This window comes from Salvelinus fontinalis, chromosome 31, assembly GCF_029448725.1.
Source record: "Salvelinus fontinalis isolate EN_2023a chromosome 31, ASM2944872v1, whole genome shotgun sequence".
NCBI classification, from domain to species: Eukaryota; Metazoa; Chordata; class Actinopteri; order Salmoniformes; family Salmonidae; genus Salvelinus; species Salvelinus fontinalis.
This window is the reverse complement of record NC_074695.1, coordinates 19,697,375-19,721,326: the sequence shown is the minus strand read 5'-3', so window position 1 is coordinate 19,721,326 and position 23,952 is coordinate 19,697,375. Positions and strand designations below refer to the sequence as shown.

The following is a 23,952-nucleotide window of genomic DNA, read 5'->3' as shown; positions in this document are numbered from 1 at the left end:
GAGATTTCCCCATGCAGTGCGCATGCTAATTTGAGATCAGATCAGAGCTAGTATTGTTAACAGAGATGACAGAAGCCCAATAATAAACAATACCAAACTAAGCCAAATAAGGACTTTGCATATATCCTACAGGTGGCAATTGCAAGATGACTAGATATTTAGAGATATTGTCATTTTATCAAAACTATTCTAAAATGTTAGAATATTTTGTACTATCGAATAAAGATTCTGTGAAATATTAAATATCAATTAATTATCAAATAATAAAATGGTTTACCAGCTTCAAACAGAGTGTGGCAATTGCCCACATTGTTTTCTATGAAATCCTTCCTGGAAGCTGTAGCCCTGAGGTTCAGGGTTCTGCCTCAAGGACTGTTTTAAACCCTTAGTAAAGAGCCCTGAAAACCCAACCAGGTGTCTTTGAGGCTTTGAGCACAAGGATAATGGACACCCTCCTAGTCAAGTGCTTTATGTTGTGTTTTTGATTCAAGTCACTTTACTGCAAAAGCCACCTAAGGGAATGAAGTCTCATGTCTTTGTGTTTAGTTTAATTGGAATTGGAAGTCACTATTAGTTATGACTGCAATGTCATAATTTGTTTGAATGTGTTTATATTTGTTAATATTTGTATTATGTCTACAGGCATGAAAAAGGACATAGACCTAAACGTTCTTTGTGGCCAATAACAATTTAATGTGAAAAGTCATAGAGAAACAAAACGCTGACACAATCGTAACTATAGGTACTATGGGTTCTATTTTAGTATTCAAAATGAATGTGTTTCACACAAACCCATGAGAGTAGCACAAATGGATTTGAGGCATGTCCATTCCTTTTGGAATGTGGTGGCTTATGGTGGTGTAGCACAACGCAGTTTGAATAATTGGTAAGGAATTATAGAGGCCTATCAGTCTGACTCTGAAACTTGCTGCTGGGATACAAGTCTACTAACCCCTCGTAAAATTGTCATTTCAAACCACAGAAGCATCATATTATCTCTCTATCAGTAAGCTAGTCAAAGAGTCTTGTGGAAGACAAACAGAGTCACTGCAGCATGTGCATGTTGCATGCTTAAAAGTGAACTGAAATACATGGAGGTATAATAGAATAACAATTTTGGCTTGGTGATATTTATTTACATAATCCATGTTTTAAATGAGGAGAAATTTGGGGCAAGGCTGGCAAACAGATGAAAGTGCAGCTTGATTAGTTGTTTAGCCAGTTTGTCTCATAACACATTTTATCACTAAAAAGGAATATTCCCAATTTGTTTGGAGGGACTCTACTGAATAATGTTGACAGGTAGATTGCCTTTTTGGGGGGATTGTGCATGTAAATCATTGAATCCTACTTTTAATGTGGTCCACAAGTCATCTTATTCTTGTATGAACAGCTGATGACATTCAAATAACACTTTGAATGTCCAATAAAAAAAGCCTGATGTTAGGAAACCACCAAAGTTGTGGTAAATGGTTATGTAAATATAAACTAGTTGGTTGATGATTTTGTGGGTTGGTTCTGTATCAACAGACAAAGGAGAGGTTTGTCTGTGATGTAAACAGTATATGTGGTACCAAACCGTGTGTTAGATCCAATTTTCATCACCACACTTTCCAAAACATTGTCTGTGTGTGTGTGTGTGTGTGTGTGTGTGTGTGTGTGTGTGTGTGTGTGTGTGTGTGTGTGTGTGTGTGTGTGTGTGTGTGTGTGTGTGTGTGCGTGTGTGTGTGTGTGTGTGTGTGTGTGTGCGTGTGCGTGTGCGTGCGTCTGAGCATGTGTGCATTACAATCATTCAATGTTTTGTCTGCATCACACATTACCAGAAACTAGTCACTTTACCATCTGGCTGCAATTTTCACATAAGCAAATCAATGAATGTGTGTGCACATACCATGTGGGAGCGCTTGTACTCACATGATTCACTTCTCATGCAGTAAATAGGAAAGGCACACAAATCCAGTCTATCTAAGAACTAGGAAATGATAGGCAAGCAACACTGAACTATGCGTGAGAGCACCAGCTGTTCCGGATGACTGTGTGATCACACTCTCCGTAGCCGATGTGAATAAGACCTTTTATAAACAGGTTAACATTCACAGACATGCACAAAACAGACCCACAGATGATGCAATCTCTATTGCACTCCAAACTGTCAGTTTCCACCTGGACAAAAGGAACACCTGTATGAGAATGCTGTTCATAGACTACAGCTCAGCATTCAACACCATAGTGCCCTTCAAGCTCATCACAAAGCTAAGGTCCCTCCCTCTGCAACTGGATCCTGGACTTCCTGACGGACCATCCCCAGGTGGAGAGGGTAGGCAACCACACATCAGCCATACTGACCCTCAAAACGGGGGCCCCACGGGGACCCTCAGAACAACAAACTGTCCCTCAACGTGGGCAAGACAAAGGAGCTTATCGTGGACTACAGGAAACAGAGGGCCGAACATGCCCCCATTTACATCGACAGGGTTGTAGTGGAGCGGGTGGAGAGCTTCAAGTTCCTCTGTGTCCACATCTCTAAGGACCTATCATGGTCCAAACACACCAACACAGTCATGAAGAGGGCACGACAACGCAGGTTCCGGCGTTATGGGCGGGCCTTAGAGGGCTTGGCCAGCCCTGCCGTACCTCCTTGCCCATCCACATAGAATGTTGATGCATCAGACAGAAAGATGCATCAATCTGTTACTGTCCAGGCAGCATCAGATACACAGGTTTCATGTAGACGGGCGCTGTTTTGCTCGCTCAGATGCTTTCTCCAATGACATAGTTTCAGCAGAGAAGTAGAAGTGAAGTGAGAGGGCTCACTCTCGACAAAATCTGTCCAGAATAAGACAATGCGTTTTTATGGGGTATTATTTGCAGACCTAAGCTTGTCGCCTGCCTTCCCGCCTTTGGTACAAATGCACCCATTTTTAGGGCGGAGACATGAGCATCTTGTTATTAAATACAGATCTCTGGTTTCAGCCTCTTGCTAATTGGAAAGGAAAGTTAGCGGGTCACAGTACAATGTTAGGATGCTGGATTCCCTTAAAGTAAATTGATGTTGCCCCAAAATTATATAATTACTCCTGTCTAAATAAAATAATTCAAAATAGTTCACCAGGGAGCAAGACATTTCAAAATAGCTGTTGATTTTTTCAAATCACAAGTGTGAAGGCCTATGCCTATTTGAGAAGCCAGCAATTTGGATAGTGCTCGTGGCAATAGGTCCAGCTGATTGAGTTGCAGCTGTCAGTGATAAGCATCTAAAATATGTGTGAAGATTATGTGTCTTGAGTATACTTTAAAATGTTGCAATAAGAAAAAGAGGAGGGGTGTTCAGCAAAGATATGGGGAGTCTGTCTCCAGAATGGATGCACACAGCTTTCCAGAATGCGCTCAGTTGTCTTCCGCCAATTTTTGCGTATTCATTGTTTCATTGTGTGAATTGTTTGCTCTTTGATTGCTTCTTTTTTGATCAACTCCCCATTGTATGTCGTCAGTAGGCCTAGTAAATGTACCACTAATCTCCTGTCATTTACATTTATTTCTCTTAATGCCTGTATTAATTAGTCATTTACCGTTCTCATTCTCAAACTGGAAACGTTGTTTGTGGAGTTTACAATATGCTACACTTGTGAGAAAAGTTTTGGTTTATTTCATAACCATTACGAGTTTTGTCAATTTTTTCATTGTCTTTTGTTAGGAGTGCTTCATGTGAGCAATGCATGTGTATGGTTTCTCTTTCCTGATAACGTTGAGGGAACGAGTGCGCCTGAGCACACACAGAAGTAGGCCTACCTGGTCTGCTGCGTGCAAAAGTAGGAAAGTGACAATTTGGCAATGTCTGATTGTCATAACTCACCACGTCCACCACCAATAAGCTGAGCTTCTCAGTCATTTTTTTCTTCTCCTCACACAGTAATTCAACAAAGTCTGTTTTTTACATCCATTGTGAATGATAGTTCCTCAGTATTTGAAAACACACACACACACACACACACACATATAACACGTACACATATTTCCACACCCAACTCATATGCTGCTGCTTCTGTCTATAATCTATCCTGTTGCCTAGTCACTTTACCCCTACTGTCACGAAAGTCGTAAAGATGAGACCAAGGCGCAGCGTGCATAGAGTTCCACATACGTTTAATAAAGAGAAACTCACTTTAACAAAAACAATAAAGAACAACGAACGAAACGTGAAGCTATACGAATAGTGCAGACAGGCAACTAAACATAGAACAGAAAATATAGAAATAAAGAAACTAGAATGCTCACCCTAGTCACACCCTGGCCTAACCAAAATAGAGAATAAAAGCCTGTCTATGGCCAGAGCGTGACACCTACCTATATGTACATATCTACCTTAATTTCCGTGTACCCCTACACATCGACTCTGTACCGGTACCACATGTACAGTACCAGTGAAAAGTTTGGACACACCTACTCATTGTTAAAAGTTAAATTGTGGAATTTCTTTCCTTCTTAATGCATTTGAACCAATCAGTTGTGTTGTGACAAGGTAGGGGTGGTATAGAGAAGATAGCCCTATTTTGTAAAATACCAATTCCATATTATGGCAAGAACAGCTCAAATAAGCAAAGAGAAACAACAGTCTATCATTACTTTAAGATATGAAGGTCAGTCAATTCGGACAATTTCAAAAACGTTGAAAGTTTCTTCAAGTGCAGTTGCAAAAACCATCAAGTGCTATGATCAAAATGGCTCTCATGAGTACCGCCAAAAGAAATCCAGAGGATATGTCATTAGAGTTACCAGCCTCAGAAATCGGCAATTAACTGCACCTCAGATAGCAGCCCAAATAAATGCTTCACAGAGTTCAAGTAACAAACACATCTCAACATTAACTGTGAATCAGGCCGTCATGGTCGAATTTCTGCAAAGAAACCCCTACTAAAGGACACCGATAAGAAGAAGAGACTTGCTTTGTCCAAGAAACACGAGCAATGGACATTAGATGGAAATCGGTGGAAATCTGTCCTTTGGTCTGATGAGTCCAAACCGCCATGTCTTTGTGAGAGCCAGAGTAGGTGAGCGGATGATCTCTGCATTCCCACCGTGAAGCATGGAGGAGGAGGTGTGATGATGCTTTGCTGGTGACACTGTCTGTGAATTATTTAGAATTCAAGGAACCCTTAACCAGCATGGCTACCTCAGCATTCTGCAGCAATACGCCATCCCATCAGGTTTGCACTTAGTGGGACTATCATTTGTTTTTCAACAGGACAATGAAACAAAAATAACTCCAGACTGTGTAAGATCTATTTGACAAAGAAGGAGTGTGATTGAGTGCTGCATCAGATGACCTGGCCTCCACAATCACCTGACCTCAACCCAATTGAGATGGTTTGGGATGAGTTGAACCACAGAGTGAAGGAAAAGCAGCTGACAAATGCTCAGCATATGTGGGAACTCCTTCAAGATTGTTGGTAAAGCTGATTGACAGAATGCCAAGAGTGTACAAAGCTGTCATCAAGTCAAAGGGTAGCTACTATGAAGAATCTAAAATCTAAAATATATTTTGATTCGTTTAACACTTTTTTGGTCACTAAATGATTATGTATGTGTTATTTCATAGTTTTAATGTCTTCACTATTATTCTACAATGTAGAAAATAGTAAAAATTAAGAAAAACCCTTAATGAGTAGGTGTGTCCAAACTTTTGACTGGTACTGTATATAACCAAGCTATCATTGCTCATTGTCTATTTATTCCTCCTGTTACTATTTTTTTCTATTATTATATATTTTTTTTATTGTATTCATTTTATTGTAAGTAAGGGTTTCACTGTTAGTCTACACCTGTTGTTTACGACACGTGACAATGAATGTTTGATTTGATATGAGAGGGTTTACTATGCTGCTTTTCTGATGGAGTATCGTCACCATCAGGCCTTTGTTTTCGCTCAAATTCATTGTTTGATTGTTTGATTGAGTTACTTATTAGTGGTGGGGGGGTGTTGCACATTTGGGACTATTCCATTGGTTCCATTGTGCCAGGCAGGCTCAATCGAGCATAGAAAAAAATTCATTAAATACTCTTTGAACCCCAGTCATGATCACCATAGGCTAATTAAAGAAGGGACCGGGCTGATCTCCTGTGGCCCCTCTCCCTACCCAGCACCAGCACCACCCACCCACCCAGTAAACGTTTATAGCTCTCTGGCCCCAGATTGCATCTCAGATTTGAAGGATTGGCCCCCTGTTGACTCACAGCTTGATGGTGACTGCCTGGCTCTGTGTGTTTGCTGTGTCTCAATTTCTCTAGCACTTTTTTTCTCTCAGGATCCGACACCACATCAACCAATGCAAAGGTAGCTAGCGACACACCAAATGAAAATGGCTTTATTTCAGTGATCACTATATTGGTGATACATTGTGAATGCATTTACAAGAGCCCTTAATATGTACTCTTTACTGTTTTTAAGTCTAATGAATGAGTATGCTTTTTCATTTTCCAAATGGAAAGACAGAAAATGGATCTCACATCCCATGCAGCCAGTCCATTCATGTTTTACTATTGGCTTGTAAATATAGACTCATAAATAATCTGTGGTCAATCATCCACTGCAGGTGAGAAGCAGGCACAGCAGGGAACCCTCCATACATTCAGTAAGTCCTTGTTCCCTCAACACTTTATTGTTTGTTGATGGAAGCAGTTGTCATAGTTGTGCAATAACAAAAGCCTGACTATTAGTGTGTTTTTCTCTGGACAGGAACCTGGTGGGCAATTCTCCATTAAATTACAGCCATGTGTGGGATCCTGCGCTGATCACTCTCCCCCACCTAGCCCCCTCCTCCTGTTCCCTCCATCACACAGTCACACTACCGACACACATTCACACACTCATGGGTGAGCTAGGTGGATACATGACTACTACCAACACTGTAAATAAAAAGATAACAAATCACAAAGCTCTTTTCCTTCTTTCACACGTGATATGACCTCAACCACTGAGAGGAAATTGTGTCATAATGTTTGTAGTTTTGCACTGTCCACACCCACTTACAATACTCAGACAGACAACTCAAAAGACAAAAGCCCAAGAGGTTACTGCTGAGTTGTTTGTGGAATGCTGTGGCACATACTTTCCTCTTGGAGCCCAACCCCCACATCCACCTCCCATTCAGTGGTGTGAGACAAATAAGCAGTCATCTTGTTATCTTTGAAGACTCACATCTCTATCTGAAGGCCTGTGTAAATTGCACTTCCTGTGTGGGACTCAGTTCACATCATGTTTCACCCAGGTGTTGGAACCATGTCTGCATTTATTAAGTAGTTAACTATGCTATTGATCTAAAATGTTCCTTGTATTATGAATGTGTTGTATAACTCTTTGAAACTAGTCTTCCTTAGACCAGTGTTTCCCAAACACGGTCTTCAATGACGTGAAGAACAATACTATTCCACTGAGAAATACAGTGGTTCTATTCAACAAATTCATACTTGAAACTATTTGGAAATCATTTAGAGATCCCTCCATGAATCACAACAATGACATAGCACTGTTTTTTCAAACAATAGACAACATACGAGCTTCAAATTGTGAAACCTTCCAAAACCCCATGCCTTTACACCTCAATGCCCTCAATCTCGATTCTGAAGTTGGACAACAAAATAACAAAATAGGCCTACATGTGTTAAGGGAAAGGGAAAAGTTACAAAGGGTGTTTTCTGATCGATTGAAAATAACCTAACACTATGGATCGGTTGATGACAGCCTTCGAATTTGCTGGATGGCACTTTTTTAAATATTTTTATTTATTTCACCTTTATTTAACCAGGTAGGCCAGTTGAGAACAAGTTCTCATTTACAACTGCGACCTGGCCAAGATAAAGCAAAGCAGTGCGACAAAAAGAACAACACAGAGTTACACATGGGATAAACAAACGTACAGTCAATAACATAATAGAAAATCTGTATGCAGTGGGTGCAAATGAAGTAAGGAGGCAAGGCAATAAATAGGCCATAGTGGCGAAGTAATTATAATTGAGCAATTAACACTGGAGGGATAGATGTGCAGATGTGCAAGTAGAAATACTGGTGTGCAAAAGAGCAAAAAATAAATATATATATATGGGGATGAGGTAGGTAGTTGATTTGATGGACTATTTAGAGACGGGCTGTGTACAGCTGCAGCGATCGGTAAGCTGCTCTGACAGCTGATGCTTGAAGTTATAATAAAGGAGATATAAGTCTCCAACTTCAGCGATTTTTGCAATTCGTTCCAGTCATTGGCAGCAGAGAACTGGAAGGAAAGGCGGCCAAAGTAGGTGTTGGCTTTGGGGATGACCAGTGAAATATTCCTACTGGAGCGCGTGCTACGGGTGGGTGTTGCTTTGGTGACCAGTGAGCTGAGATAATGAGGTGTTGCACTATGTGTATAGATGGTTACTCAATCATGGAGAACAGTCTTTCTTCAACATTGCCCGTCCGTTTCATGGAAATCAATTTTTGCATGTAAACTGTTGTTCTCTCCTTTGTGTGTTCTTAAAGGAAAACTCCACCTAAAAACAATAATTTGGTATTTGTTTCATTAGTCCTTTGGGACTATGTCAACAATGGACTAATGAAACAAATATCAAAAGATAGTTTTTGGGCAGAGTTTTCCTTTAATGATGTTATTTATGTTTCTTGTGGGGAGGAAGGATTTCAGATGCAACCAAAGAAGGTACACCAAGAAAGGAGAAAATAATCAAAATAAGATCTGGGAAAACACTCAAAACGGCAATAAGAAAATCTGAAGATCGCCTGTGTAGTTTCCGGGCACAGCTCCAGGAATCTACGCATAACTGGTGAAATGGTCAGAGGATCCTGGTAACTATGGATATCTCAGTATTTCACACAAGGTCACTCCTCAGGAGAATGCTACTTTTCTTCATTTTTCTACACAATAATAAACTGCCATTTGACAGGCAACTTTCTGCATTCAATCAGTCATCAAAGTATGTGATTAGAGTGCAGGAACTATGGACACAAAGAGACAACTTATTTAAAGCAATTTATAAAGCAGGCTCCTAGTTTAACATTTTGATTATAAAGTTGGATTTTTTAAATACCACAGATACATCAACAAATGTATGGGCATACGTCAATAACACCCTATTGTACCTCAAGTAAACACGCTTTATTACAATACAAAATGAAGATGAATTACAAGTAATGCATTGTTTCCTAACATAAGGAATCATAAGAGGAAACATTCTTTACTTGGTTCACCTCTTGATGAAACCGTTTACAGTAACAAAACTGTCATGTGGTCAAAGAATAATCATTAAAGTCATTTCAGTAGATGTATTTATTTTCACTCTCATTATTTTGTATATCCTAGTCAAATAAGTACATCAAATATTGAGCTAAACAAAGTTTTACTTTTCTTATGGTGTTGATGCTTCCAGTGCTTCCAGTTGAGAGCAATGCAATGCCTTAGTGATGCATGTTTATTGTTAAATTCATAATGAAATGTGGTATTTTTTGTTAGCGTCCCTTTGGTTCCCACCATTTCAGATTTATGGCACAAAAGCCAACAGTTTGAATTGTTTCATTTGAACGCAACAGAAACAGAGTGTATTCAAGCATAGTTTTCTTATTGGGGCTATAAAGCGTCTAGACAACACTCCCTTTTTTTTCACCTTCAGTCAGTCCCTAAGTAAAATACTTTTGTTTTTCTGGATATACCTGTATGGACTTATCTTTGTCTCTCAGTCATCGACAAAGACATTTTTTATTATCCCGTTCATCAGACAGTTGTTACAGAAAAAGCAAATAACCATAGACTTAGTGAATTTCTATGGTCTCCCTCAAATTCAAATTTCACTCAATTAACATGTTATTTACTGTAAATCAACTTTACTATCCTTCAAGGAAAAATGCATTGCTTTGGGTGTAAAATTAACCTATTTCTCTCTGCCGTGGCTAAAGTTTGTATGTGCCTTTTAGCTGTTTGATTTGTTGTCATCTTTCTACTGAATGGAATCAATTCCATGTCCATAGTGCATGGAAACCTTGAACACCTCCCACCATACACAACGATATGGAGGGTAATGGGGTGGTCTGGAATCTGGGACAGAGTTACTTACTCATGTCCTTACTTATTTAAGCATTTTTGCTTTGAATACCCCCATCCCATTTTATTTTAGAGCAGTTCCCTTTTTGTGAAGATGGCTGACAGTGGAAAGGGGGTTTGAGTAGGTAAAATAGGTTGGCCTATCCTTTTATGAGTTCAATGGGCAATACATTCTTTACCACCTTGACAATTTACCAGAACTCACATGGTCTAATGACAAAGATAAATATGTTAATTTTACATCCAAAGCTATGCATTTTTCCTTGAAGGATAATAAAGTTGAATTACAGTAAATAATGTGTAAATCAGAGTGAATCTTGAATTTGAGGGAGACCATAGAAATTTCCAGTCAATGGTTATTTGTTGTTGGAAGGAGCTTCAAGGATTGCAGCTCTGACAATGTGTTTGAGTTTTTGAAAAAGGATTGTAGATCACATGTATTTTTTTACCATCTGGATCACAGGAGGTTGGTGGCACCTTCATTAAGGAGGACTGGCTCGTGGTAATGGCTGGAGCGGAATTAGTGGAATGGTATCAAACATGGTTTCTATGTTCTACGTTAGCGCTGTTCCAGACATTATTATGAGCCGTCCTCCCCTCAGCTGCCTGATCTGGATATCCTCTCATTGGATTGTACATCTATCTATATGCTATCTGAATTGTGGCACTGAACTGACATATGGCACACAAACAAAGTATATGCTGCTCAAAGACTTCTCCCAAAAATTCTGTACATTATAGCATTTTAGTCATCATAGCAGTATGGTTCACCACACCTACAATGATATTACAGTCTCTGGATAGTAGGGGTCTTGACCCTGACTATTCTAATGGCAAGTCAGAGTGATTGGACTCTGGGCCAAAGGTATCTCTCTTGAGGAAGAGTCTGTTGTCTGTCTGTACTTCTCTTGCATGTGATTTAAACCAATTTTAATGACTTGAATAATGATAAGAACTATATTTTCAGTAACCAGAAATACTTTCCCTAAAGTTATTGGTATTTTTTATTTTATTTAACCTTTATTCAACTAGGCAAGTCAGTTAAGAACAAATTCTTATTTACATTGACAGCCTACCTCAGCCAAACCCTAACCCGGACGACGCTGTGCCAATTCTGCGCTGCCCTATGGGACTCCCAATCACGGCCGTTTGTGATACAGCCTGGAATCGAACCAGGGTCTGTAGTGACGCCTCTAGCACTGAGATGCAGTGCCTTCTTGAACTGCACTGTTGATTAAGGGCTTGTAAGTAAGCATTTCACGGTAAGGTCTACACTTGTTGTATTCGGCGCATGTGACAAATAAAGATTGATTTGATTTTCATTTAGACCGCTGCGCCACTCGGGAGCCCATTGGAGTAATTGGTAAATCAATGAAAAGAAATGATAATACTTTAACGAATGATCTTAACACATTTTTTGGGGACATTTTCACAAGAATTTTATATTTAGCTCAACTAGATCACATCGCAAAGGATAGCTTGCAGGGTTAATGGATCCGAAATAATATATTTGACTGCATGCTGGAAGAAAAGGACAGATTAATATGAACCAACATGTCTGCATGGGAATAATACATTTAAAAAAATTCTACATTATGAAATATACTCTTATAATGAGTACTCTAAACAAACTTTTGGAGTTGAATGATATTATTATGATTACCCAAGTGACAATAGTTCCATAGATAAAGTATGGCAGATAAGGTAGGTTTAGATCTGTTTAGATCTGTATCTCCTGTACCTCCCTCCCTCCCTCCATCACCTTCTATCTACTAGTATCGCATCTCACGCCCCCTTATGGCACTGCTTTTCTCATCAATGGGCCCTATTTGAATAATGTGTAAGCACTTGGACTGGAGCCAATCAGCTGTCAGAGGACCGCGATACATCGCAATGCATTATTGATACTAATAATTACGTTGACATGCGCATTTCTACTTGAGGAGCTAATTTTACAACCCGAAGAATTTGTAAAGACGGGAAGAAAATTGTGTTACTGTTTGTTCCCGATGTTTGCACCATGTCGAGGCGCAAGCAAGCTAAACCACAGCAAATTAATTCCGATGAGCCCGGTTCGTCAGAAAAGGGTGAGTTTTTGTACTGATAAAGTACTTTAAGAAAGAGTCGCGCGGGGTTATATTTATACAATGTTGCAAGATATCAACATTCTAATTGGAAAGTGATACATTGTTTCTCCTCGCACGTTGACCTGGCTGGATCATGACCCTTGGAACCGACCACGCTTTTTCATGAATAAACCTATGAGTTTAAGTTCTCAACTCTTTTTGTTTTGTTTGTTTGTTGCAAAAATAGACTACATATGAGTTTCTTAATTGCAAACGTTTGACCAATTTGATGAATCGATTTCGTTTTTGTCAGTGAACCAGAAGTCCACTCTAAACGACATTGCCTTTTAACTTTTCTTTAACTTGATTTTCCAAAATGTTACCTATGAAATACGAAACAGGAATATCTGGCTGAATATCACTAACGTGATTATTGTAGTAGGATATGCGTATCTGGTTATCTTTAAAAAAAAAAAGTTTTTTATGTAGGCCTAATTGAACTATCTATTTAGGGCATTAGTTTTAGATATTATTGCATGTGGTGTCTGAATAGCCTACTAATATACTTGCTCTGTAGGTAACTTTACATCATTAGGTAGGTGTATATGGAATATTTTATGTAGTGTGTTGTGGCATTTTTTTTTTAAAGGTGTCGGACAGTATGAAATGTGACTCGGGAGTAAGTTGACCTGAAAGCAATAAATCCCCCAGTTTAAGGCATAACTGTTTTCTTTCCTACATATGTGGGGGATGGACGGACCCGTAGTGGTCGATTTGTAGGCAAGGACTGGGGGTGCGGTTTGCGTTGCTATAGTAATGAACATCACCTTATATGAATGATTATCGCCTACTAATGCAACTTACACGTGGACCGCTTTGAGTGGGAGAGTGCATGTGTTCTTTGATCAGAGAATAGCTATATGTTCTGTTTGATAAAATGAGAGTACGTTGATACAATGTAACTGGCAACCCCTGTGTGGTTTCACGTCGTGCCATAATGAACTAGAAGACCAGGTGATCTGATAGAATTTATGCGCCACCAAGTGGTCATATGATTAGAGGGACACACGTTGTGAAGTCAATATTTTCTGATCTTTGTTTTGTTTGAAATAATTTCATATCTCGATTTAAATCCAAAGTTTTTTATTTTACTTAACTTATTCCCCCCCCATTTTGCGGGTTGTTGAGGGTTCATTGCTGCTTGTCATAATCCACCCATTTTGCATAGTGATTGATAAGGTAACGTTCTCCTCCCGCTGCCTACTGCGTTATTATGCACTGCAACATTGGCAACTTCTTTGACAATGAACGGATTCTGAATAGTCTACCTACAATGCCATTTGCAACTTTCACCCTCCCCACTGAGCGATTAGCAAATCCAGCAACAATTGCGTTGGAAGAATGCAGACAGGCGGTCTACACCCCCTCGCCCCTCCCCTCCATCTCAGTCGAGTACATTAGCATTTGAGTATGCGACTGGTTGTTAAATTGCCTCTGGTGGGCACACACACTTAAAATTATCACTTTAGGATTGATACCGGTTCACGTGTTCCATTTTGCTAGAAGTTGCTCGAATTTACACTGCATGTAAATGAGATGTTGATATGCGGGGGATATCCCCTGATCTTTTCTGGGTGTGAAAGTTCAAGACAATTCAACTGGTGTGAAGACATTGCCCTGACTGGGCATAAGCATATGTAATTTATATAGAATTAGTTGTGAATTACATTTAAGTGTCGGTTATGTAGACTATATTGTTTAAAAGTTCACACCTCACCTGCCCCTGTATCAGTGCGTTAGCGATGTCGACGATGAGTGGAACTATGACGTGTCTCTTCTCTAACGCTGAAAACAGATTCTGGGGCAGTTCATACTTTACTTCCGATAGTTTCATTATTGTGGCAAATTCGTTCTGGTTATTACAGGCCCACACAATATGATATGGGTTCACATGTTGGCCAATCCTTATAATAAAGTATAATTGCTATAGGAATGCATTTCAGTTTCTACATCCAAATTAGGTTGCCCCTGTTTTTGTCTCAAGCCAGATGTTGCCCTCTGCTGGGCCAGTTGTGCACTGAGCCCAAATTCCACTAAACCCTCATGTTCGCAATGCATTGACTGGAAATCTGATGAAATGCTTTTCATAAATGTAAAACTTTGATTCAAGCTTTGCCCACCAAAAGCACAGCATTTCTATTGTAGATGAGGCCCATTAGTTATTGCAGTATTTGAATGCAACCTTTAGTATATTTAAAATGCATTTGTGTGTGTGACTGAAATTAAAGTGTATATAAATAATTGATTGAATTTAAATTATATGCAGATATACAGGCTTTAAATTATATACAGACTAATGAATTTATACCTTGACTTTAGTTGGTTGTTATTTAATGGTTTTAACCTGAGATTTCCCTACTTATTTTCATTACAGGGGTTCTACAAGATGGTCAAACTGAAGAGGTTGGAAATGAGGCGAAGAGGTTTCGAATGGACACAGCAAAGGTCTGCACCAAATGCTGTGCTGAATTCTTCAATGAGGCTGAATTTCTCGAACATCAGAATAATTGCACTAAAAGTCACAAGGCAGTTATCATGAAAGATGGCGAGGGGAGAGAAGTACCAGAAGAGGTGTCACAAGGAGACTCCCCTGGTGACTTCCAGAATGACCACAGGGACTGCCAGCCCAGAAGTAATTCTCCATCGAAGTCCAATGCAGAGTCTATGGAAAGGATGGATGACGAGGAAGAACCTAAAATAAACGGTGCGGAACAACCACCCAAACAAGACCAGGTAGAGATGTCTGACAATCCCAGGCCTGAAATGAGTAACCATCAGAGCCAGACCTCATCCAAACTCCAAGATTCAAATGTCATCTTGGAGTCCATGCCTGGCACCAAAGTGGCCGTCACTCAGCATTCATCGAACGTTGGTTTGAACAACCGAAGGTCTGCACAGACCTCCCAGGAGGCCTTGCAAGCTATCCCCATGATCCTGGAACAGCTGGTGGCTCTCCAGCAGCAGCAGATCCAACAGATCCATCTGACTGAGCAGATCCGTATCCAGGTGGCCATGATGGCTCCACAGAGCCTCCAATCGGCCAAAGGGGCATCAGTTGACCCTCTTAAAGCCCTAGGAGCTCACCTCTCCCAGCAGCTCTCTGCTGCAGCAGCCCTGATCAGTAAGAGGACTAGCCGCCAGAGTCTCTCGATAGAGTCCCTCAAACAGGGCAAACTACCCCAGTCCAACAGCAACCCCACCTCACTGGCTGGAGGACTGGGGCCAATGCCCTCCAAAGCCGATATGTTGAAGGGGTTCCCAGACCTGGCCAACCACCTACCAGTGTTACTGCCTCAATCACCAGGCTACAAGGACTTTCAAAGTCCCTTCACTGGCCTCTCGTCAGGGATGGATCCCTCTAAGAAAGTAAAGAGCAAGATCCCAAACATGCCTGAGTCTAAAAACGGGTCTGGTGGCGACAGCATGTACAAGCATAAGTGTAAGTACTGTGGAAAAACCTTTGGTAACGACAGCGGGCTCCAGATCCATTTGCGCTCGCACACTGGAGAAAGACCATTTAAATGTAACATCTGCGGAAACCGCTTCACAACCAAAGGAAACCTTAAAGTGCATTTCCAGAGACACAAGGAGAAGTACCCTCACATCAGGATGAACCCACACCCTGTGCCAGAACACCTTGACAACATTCCCACCAGCAGCGGCATCCCGTATGGCATGTCAATGCCGATTGAAGAATCCAACATGGTGGACATGAAGCCAATGCTTGGCATCCCATCTCCGGGTTTCCACCCATCAGCACCTCAGGGATTCAAGCCTTCGTTTGAAGGTTTCAGGAGCGACCCGTTCTCCCAAAGACCGGCATCATCTGGAAGTGACGGAGCATCAATTTCCTCAAACGCGTTCAATCACGAAATGGGCTCTGATCAGCACCACCAGGTATCTAATGAGCTAATGGGAGCGCTGCATCACATGAACGGCAAAGACCCTCCCAGCGACCACGAAGGCTCTGAAACAGCCAAATTACAGCAGATGGTGGATGGGCTGGAGAAGAGGACCAATGACCCAAACGAGTGCTATATCTGCCACCGAGTGCTCAGCTGCCAAAGCTCCCTGAAGATGCATTACCGTACACACACGGGTGAGCGGCCCTACAAGTGTAAGATCTGCGGCCGTGCCTTCTCCACCAAGGGCAACCTCAAAGCTCATTACAGTGTCCATCGGGCCAACACGCCCCTCAAGATGCAACACTCCTGCCCCATCTGCCAGAAGAAGTTCACCAATGCTGTGGTTCTCCAGCAGCACATCCGCATGCACATGGGAGGCCAGATTCCCAACACCCCCGTGCCAGAGACTCAGTTAGAGGCCTCTGAAGAAATGAACTCCCCTCTGCCCGACGAGAAGTCCTTGGACTTCAACGGCTTTGAGAGCATGGAAGACCAATACACAGAGCTTGACTCTCAGGAGAAGCCAAGCAAAACTTCAGATTCTCTCCCACCATCTGTGTCTGAGGAACTGCACCAACCCCATCAGGCCCCTCCATCCTCTGTGTTCTCCAGCATAGCGGCACTGGAGAACCACATGAAGAACCTCACCTCATCTCTCAACCTGCAGCGCCAAAGCAGCACCGCTTCAGAGAGCGATGGAGTGCCCCCCAAAGAGTCCACCTCAGCCTCCGAGGGCCTCCGGGAGCAAGAGTACCAGAGCGGCCGCAGCCCCACCGTCTCAGACTCTGTCTCCTTCCACTCCTCATCCCCAGTCAACAGCCATGTGGGCAGCAGCAAGTCAAAGTCCCCCGAGTTAGCCTTCCCTGAGGATTACACCCGGAACAGGCCTAGACCAGACTCTGACGGCGGCTCTCAGGATGCCAGTGAGTCCAATGGCGCTCTGGACCTGACGGCACCCAGCTTCACTCCAAAAACCATAAAAGAAGAGCCTGGCCTGTACTTCACTAATGGAGAGTATGGTAAGTGTTTAAACAACTTTGTTTCGAATGTGCTGTATTATAAATCAATGGCATTCTCTTTAGAGTTTTAAGTGTAGGTTGACTGGGAGTAATCTGGGAGTATTGTTTATTAACTGGAACCTTCTCCTTCTCAACAGCTCCCAGCCATTTGCCTCCTTTCATGAGGGTGCCCTCCAGTCTGGTCCAACTGGAGATGCAGATTCCCCCAGAGAGCTCCATGGGCATGAGCTCTCTATTTGGCTCCCAGATGCCCCAGGGAGCAGGAGGGCAGCCACGGGACAGCTCAAGTGCTCCCCGTAGATCCAGCAAGCAGCACCTGTGTAACTCCTGTGGCAAAAACTTCTCCTCTGCCAGTGCCCTGCAGATCCATGAGAGGACCCACACTGGAGAGAAGCCCTTCGGCTGCACCGTCTGTGGCAGGGCCTTCACCACTAGAGGCAACCTAAAGGTAAGGTTCTTTCATAGAAGAGAAATGCTATAAAAGCCTTCATCTTTCATAGACTCTGTGGTCTGGTATGATACTTTTGTAATGTATATGCAACAAAAAGGAGGTATTTTTAAGTAATTTTCTGTAGTAATCCATTCTGGATCACGCTTTTATGAACATTTGCACTTTTTCTTGATTTGTATTATAATATGTATATTTGTTTTAGGTGCATGTTACAACTCACATGTGGAACAGCTCTGTGCGGCGTGGCCAGCGCCTCTCTCTGGACAACCCCATGGCCCTGATGGCCATGAGCTCAGAGTCTGGCAACGTTATGCCATCTCCCAAGGAACTGGATCCTCAGCCAATGAACTTCGACCAGTCTCTGTGGAACCAGTATGCTGCTGCTTTCACCAACGGCTTGTCCATGAAGACTAACGAGATCTCTGTGATCCAAAATGGTGGTATGCCTGGTAGCCTGGCCGGTGGTCCTCTGTTCCGCTCGACTGGAGGCCTGATGGAAATGGATGGGTCCCACTCTGGCCTGCCTGCCACCATGGCAGAGATTGAGAAGAATGGCTCAGAGAGCGTGGCCAAATCTCAGTTCCCACATTTCATGGAGGAAGGGAAAATTGCAGTGAACTAGTTTTGAAATGGAAGAAGGCAGTTTTATCTGTTAATTTTTTCCCCATTGATTGTGTGCAGATTTGAATGTTCATAGTAGCAATGTTGGCTAAAATTTGCCACTAGGTCCAGGTACAATAAACATGTACTATTCCAACACTTTTATGAGATAGTCCTTAACCCTTGCTGAACATTTCTGTTTTTTGCAAAGCCTATTTGGAACACTCAGTTCATCCCTTAAAAGTGTTATATTTAGTTGAACTAGATATAACTACTGTAGTTGTATTTACTGTTTTTGTTTAATTTTTTTTCTCAATATATGCGGGTATTTTCTGTGAGGGACCTTTTTAGTCTTGTTTCCAGAATTTGAATGTCTGGCTTACCTGAAACTGCTTTGATTCAGAATGTCTCCCTCCCTGATGGAAGAACCTGTACTTTGAATGATTTTGTCTAGTGTTAGAAAATCTTCAGTTTATGACTGTGTACACCATTGTTTTAGTGCAGAAACAAGTAGTTATTCTGATTCCTCTGCGCAGTACATAACTATTTGGCACTCCTCCTATTGTGTGCAATACATTTTAGGAAGTTTATGTAATGGCCAACAATTTCTCCCGATGTTTGAGGGAATTGTTTGGAGATGCTCTGAGGTGGTCTACTGAGAGCGTTCTGTCAGGTGTCATGTACTTTTGTTTGATCCAGATAGGCCTACTGATTTGCTCAGTTGTCCATTTTGGAGGTTAATCATTTTTCCAGATACGTTACACATGTTGAGACAGTCATTTCTTTGCCTTTCTCTCTAAAACTGAAAACCTCATACCAAGTGCCTAGCTAGAATTGGAATTGTTGCTCTATTGTCTTTTTTTTTTTTTTTTTTTGCACCACAAGATTGTAATGGTTCTTTTTGTCTGTTTTGACTGATACTGTTTGTTCATGTAGCATACTGCGCTGTTTCTGGAAGTGCTTTTTTCCCCCACTCACATTTACAAAGATCTGTCCATTATTGTTTTGTTATTTTTGCTTCCATTAACCTTTGTCGACCAGCAGAGCATCTGCGTCTTTTGCTGGGTTGTTTTCTGAAGGATATGGGTGTGTTTTAAATGACACGGTATTCCCTAGTGCACTACTTTTGCACTGGCTGAAGGTAGTGCACCATATGTGTAATATGATGCAATTTGGGGGACAACCATATAAAGCAGAATTCTCTCAATCATACCTGCACTTTAAATTTCTTCACATTTTGGTAAGCTTATAATTTTGGTGGCTACATTTCAAAACCATCCAGCTTGACTTTGTTTACCTTGGTGGTAATATTAGAGAAGGCACATCGCTGATTTGTCATCTTTTCTTACTTTGTTTGAGGACTTGGAAATGTTGACTTCAGAATTTGACTCAATATTTCACTCAATTGTTAAGTGACATATTTCAATACTTCTCTCCATTGATTGAACGTGCAAATCTACTAAACATTCTTTTATCAACTGTTGAATCTTAAACTTTTTGTTAATTTATATCGCGTGTCATGCCAGAGCTTTTGAGGGTGACTCTCTACCTCATTTACATATTTGTTTTTCCTCCACCTACCTTCAAAGGTATATTCACTCTGATACATTCTGAGTAAGCAATGATATGCTTTAATTCCTCTCTACAGAGTTGTAAGTAATGAATGTATCACTGGACTCTTTGCACAACTCTGAATGCGCAGATTAACTCTAGAATACTGTTGTACATTCCCCATTTAAAATGCATTTACCAAGTTGTGCCTTGTTTATAAAATCTAATGTCAGAACTGCTTTGATGTTGTCTCTGCAATGTAAGAAATGTTGAGCCTGTTTAGGCTTGTTTACAATGTAAATGTCTTGTTTCCTTGTCACCTAAATGTTACTTTCTGGTCTTGTGAAAATAAAAATCAGGGTGACTTTTCCAACTTTGGTTTGCGTTCTGTTTATTGTCCCCATGCCATGAATTATTCTGAACCATGTGATGTTGCAGTTTTGATTTCATTGTATTAAGTTAATCTCTCGTTCTGTCTATGAAGAGTTCGTTACAGTCCTGCCAACAAAATTGTATCTGTTCTGTCAGGGCATGCACTTTGTGGATTACGTGGGTCTGTTCTTGCTACTTTTCTTTGATTTGCATCGTGCACACCTGATTTCCATCTCGTCTCCTTCTGATCACACACTTGGAGTTGTTGGTTTGGTTGCTGATCTCACTTGTACCAGTAATGAATGTTTGCGCCCAAGTCAATTTGCATCCAACTAAATAATTTGCATCTCCATCCATCTAGCAGTCTATTCAAAAATGCCCCCCCCCCCCCCCCCCCCCCCAAAACAATGAAATCTAACGATCTGTTTTTGTGACCGATCAAGGCCTCGAGCGGTCTTCGGGTGGTTAGTAAAATGAAATTCGCGTAAGAACAGTTTATCCAACCACTAAGACAATTATCCATCAAAACGGGGCCCATCAGGTGTTGCAGGTATAGACCTAATCTTAAAGTATCCTAATCGAATTTGTGTCTCTTGAAATGGAGAGCAAGATGGAGCATACATAGGCTACTGGGTTAAAGCTATCTGATCAGTGCATTATTCTGGACAAGCCCCTAGTCCTGTTGGAATGGGAAAAAAACGAAAAATGTTAAACCATTGAAGATTTGTATGTTATAGGCCATAACCTATAGGTTCATATTTTTTAATACTATTTCTTCACACCAATTCTAACATATTTGATAAAGCGAAATGGAATCAGCTATAATGAAGAGCCAAGCCACTAGCTGAAGCAAGCCCAAAACAGCCACTGACACACAAAAAAGCCTCCGCCCAGAACGCAGAGACAGCGAGGTGGACTTCGTCTGGCGTCACCGTCAACTGGGGCTGCAGGAATGACGGACAATATTGCTTTGCAACCAGTGAGAGACAAAAAAAGACACGACAATAAAAACAGGAATGGGTAAGAACAAAAAATAAGTTGTATACACTGTAAATGTTAAGAACGACGACGTTAGACTGTAATTTAGCTCGATGGCTGATAACACGAATTGTTTTCAAAACCTGCAGACGAATATCTCAATTGTAACCGTATGTTCTACACGTTCAAGATAAAACGAACCTATTTTAAAACTGAACAATTGACGGGCTTGTTTAGGAAAATGTGTTAGCCATCCTTGTTCCGGGTACTGTCCGTCCTGTCGATGCTAGTACAATATTAATCGCCTATTGTTTAAGTATCCATGGGACTAGATTGGTTTATAGACCAACAAAAAAAACAACACCCTCTGCATTATGCTTCAAGATAAGGTGGGGTAGTGTGGCATGGTTGACTGACATTCTTTGTGTCATTGCGTTGAACCAGCCCAAACAGGGCAGGCCTTACTATAAGAATCAGCACTTGTTTAGGGAAGGGTTTCCCAAACTCGGCCCTGGGGCACGCCCCTTGCACGTTTAGTTTTTTTGCCCAAGCACTACAGCTGATTCAAATAATCTAAACTTGATGATGAGTTTGTTATTCGAATCAGCTGTGTAATGCTAAGGCAAAAAACAAAACATGCACCCATGGGGGGCCCCAGGACCAAGTTTGGGAAACCCTGGTTTAGGGGACAGCAAACCACCATGACTATCTATTGATAGACACATAATATGGATGATGTGACTTATTATTACACAGTGCATTTTATATATAATAATTATTATTTCCTATTTCCTGATATGATATGCAATGATAATATTGCCCTCATAAATTTGCACAAATGTTAAAGTAAAACATAATGCAGGCCACCCAAGTCTAGGCTACACACCTGTCTGGGCATCACCTATTCACCTCTCATGTACCCAATCATCCCCTCAGGCAGGAAGCATTTTGCTACATCCACAATAACATCTGCTAAATGTGTGTGTGACCAAAACAATATGATTTGAAGAGTCAATCTCAGAGATGGTGCTTGTCAGAGCATTTCAATGTTAAGATTTAAATTAATTGCAAATGAGTTGGCTCTGTTAAGATAAGCAACAATATACACTAAGTATACCAAACATTAGGAACACCTCCTAATACTGAGTAACTCCCCACCCCCCTTAATGTATTTATTTCAATTGACTGATTTCCTTATGAACTGTAACTCAGTAAAATCATTGAAATTGTTGGGTTAAATTTTTGTTCAGTGTACACAGAGTATACAAAACATTAAGAACACCTTGCTAATATTGAGTGCACCCACCCCCTTTTGCCCTCAGAACAGCCTAAATTTGTTGAGGCATGGACTCCAGGTGTCAAAAGTGTTCCACAGGAATGCTGGCCCATGTTGCCTCCAATGCTTCCCACAGTTGTGTCAAGTTGTCTGGATGTCCTTTGGGTGGTGGACCATTCTTGATACATATGGGAAACTGTTGAGTGTAGAAAACCCAGCAACGTTGCAGTTCTTGACACAAACCGGTGAGCCTGGCACCTATACCCCATTGAAAGGCACTTAAATATTTTGTCTTGCCCATTCACTCTCTGAATGGCACACATACACAATCCATGTCTCAATTGTCTCAAGGCTTAAAAATCATTCTTTACCCTATTTCCCCTTCATCGACACTGATTGAAGTGGATTTAACAAGTGACATCACTAAGGGATCAAAGCTTTCACCTGGATTCACCTGGTCAGTCTGTCATGGAAAGAGCAGGTGTTCTTACTGTTGTGTGTGTGTGTGTGTGTGTGTAACAGTATAACTTTAAGCCGTCCCCTCGCCCCAACACGGGCGCGAACCAGGGACCTTCTGCACACATCAACAACGGTCGCCCACGAAGCATCGTTACCCATCGCTCCACAAAGGCCACGGCCCTTGCAGAGCAAGGGGAAACCCTACTTCAGGTCTCAGAGCAAGTGACGAAACCGATTGAAATGCTATTAGCGCGTACCCGCTAACTAGCTAGCCATTTCACATCCGTTACGTGTGTGTGTGTGTGTGTGTGTGTGTGTGAGAGAGATATATATACTACTGTTCAAAGGTTTGGGGTCACTTAGAAATGTCCTTGTTTTTGAAAGAAAATACACTTTTTTTGTCCATTAAAATAACATCAAACTGATCAGAAATACAGTGGAGACATTGTTAATGTTGTAAATTACTATTGTAGCTGGAAACGGCTGATTTTTAATTGTATATCTACATAGGCATACAGAGGCCCATTTGTGGGTTCAATTACAGGCTCAAAATGGCCAGAAACAAAGATTTTTCTTCTGAAACTCGTCAGTCTATTCTTGTTCTGAGAAATGAAGGCTATTCCATGCGAGAAATTGCTAAGAAACTGAAGATCTCATACAACGCTGTGTACTACTCCTGTGAAGGGAGTAGAAAGGAGTAGCGATCTTCAGTTTCTTGGCAATTTCTCGCATAGAATAGCCTTCATTTCACCTTGACTTTTTCAGGTTCTGTTACATTACAGCCTTATTAGAACAAACACATTAGTAAACCCACTACAATCATGCACTACAGTCAGCAGCAAGCAGTTGATAAGGGTAGGTAACAACACATCCGCCACGCTGATCCTCAGCACGGGGGTCCCTCAGGGGTGCGTGCTCAGTCCCCTCCTGTATTCCCTATTCACTTATGACTGCACGGCCAGGCACGACTCCAACACCATCATTAAGTTTGCCGATGACACAACAGAGGTAGGCCTGATCACCGACAATGACGAGACAGCCTATAGGGAGGAGGTCAATGACCTGACCGTGTGGTGCAAGGACAACAACCTCTCCCTCAATGTGATCAAGACAAAGAGATGATTGTGGAC

The 23,952-nt window shown here is 41.4% G+C and overlaps 2 protein-coding genes across 2 annotated transcripts in view; both read left to right on the top strand.

Annotated features, from left to right (window-relative positions):
* Positions 1-11,919: 11,919 nt before the first annotated feature.
* Positions 11,920-20,110, top strand: LOC129829766 (sal-like protein 4). Its single transcript, XM_055891673.1, has 4 exons — positions 11,920-12,172; positions 14,586-17,135; positions 17,273-17,583; positions 17,789-20,110. Exons 1-4 carry the CDS (start codon positions 12,106-12,108, stop codon positions 18,206-18,208), a joined length of 3,348 nt encoding a protein of 1,115 aa, XP_055747648.1. The 5' UTR covers positions 11,920-12,105; the 3' UTR covers positions 18,209-20,110.
* Positions 20,111-20,573: 463 nt separating this feature from the next.
* The window catches only part of LOC129829765 (probable phospholipid-transporting ATPase IIA), a 37,956-nt gene continuing 34,577 nt past the window's right edge, over positions 20,574-23,952 (top strand). The window contains exon 1 of the mRNA XM_055891672.1: positions 20,574-21,129. Within this exon, the coding sequence (XP_055747647.1) occupies positions 21,062-21,129 (68 nt within the window). The 5' untranslated portion in view covers positions 20,574-21,061. The remainder of the gene's footprint in view (positions 21,130-23,952) is intronic.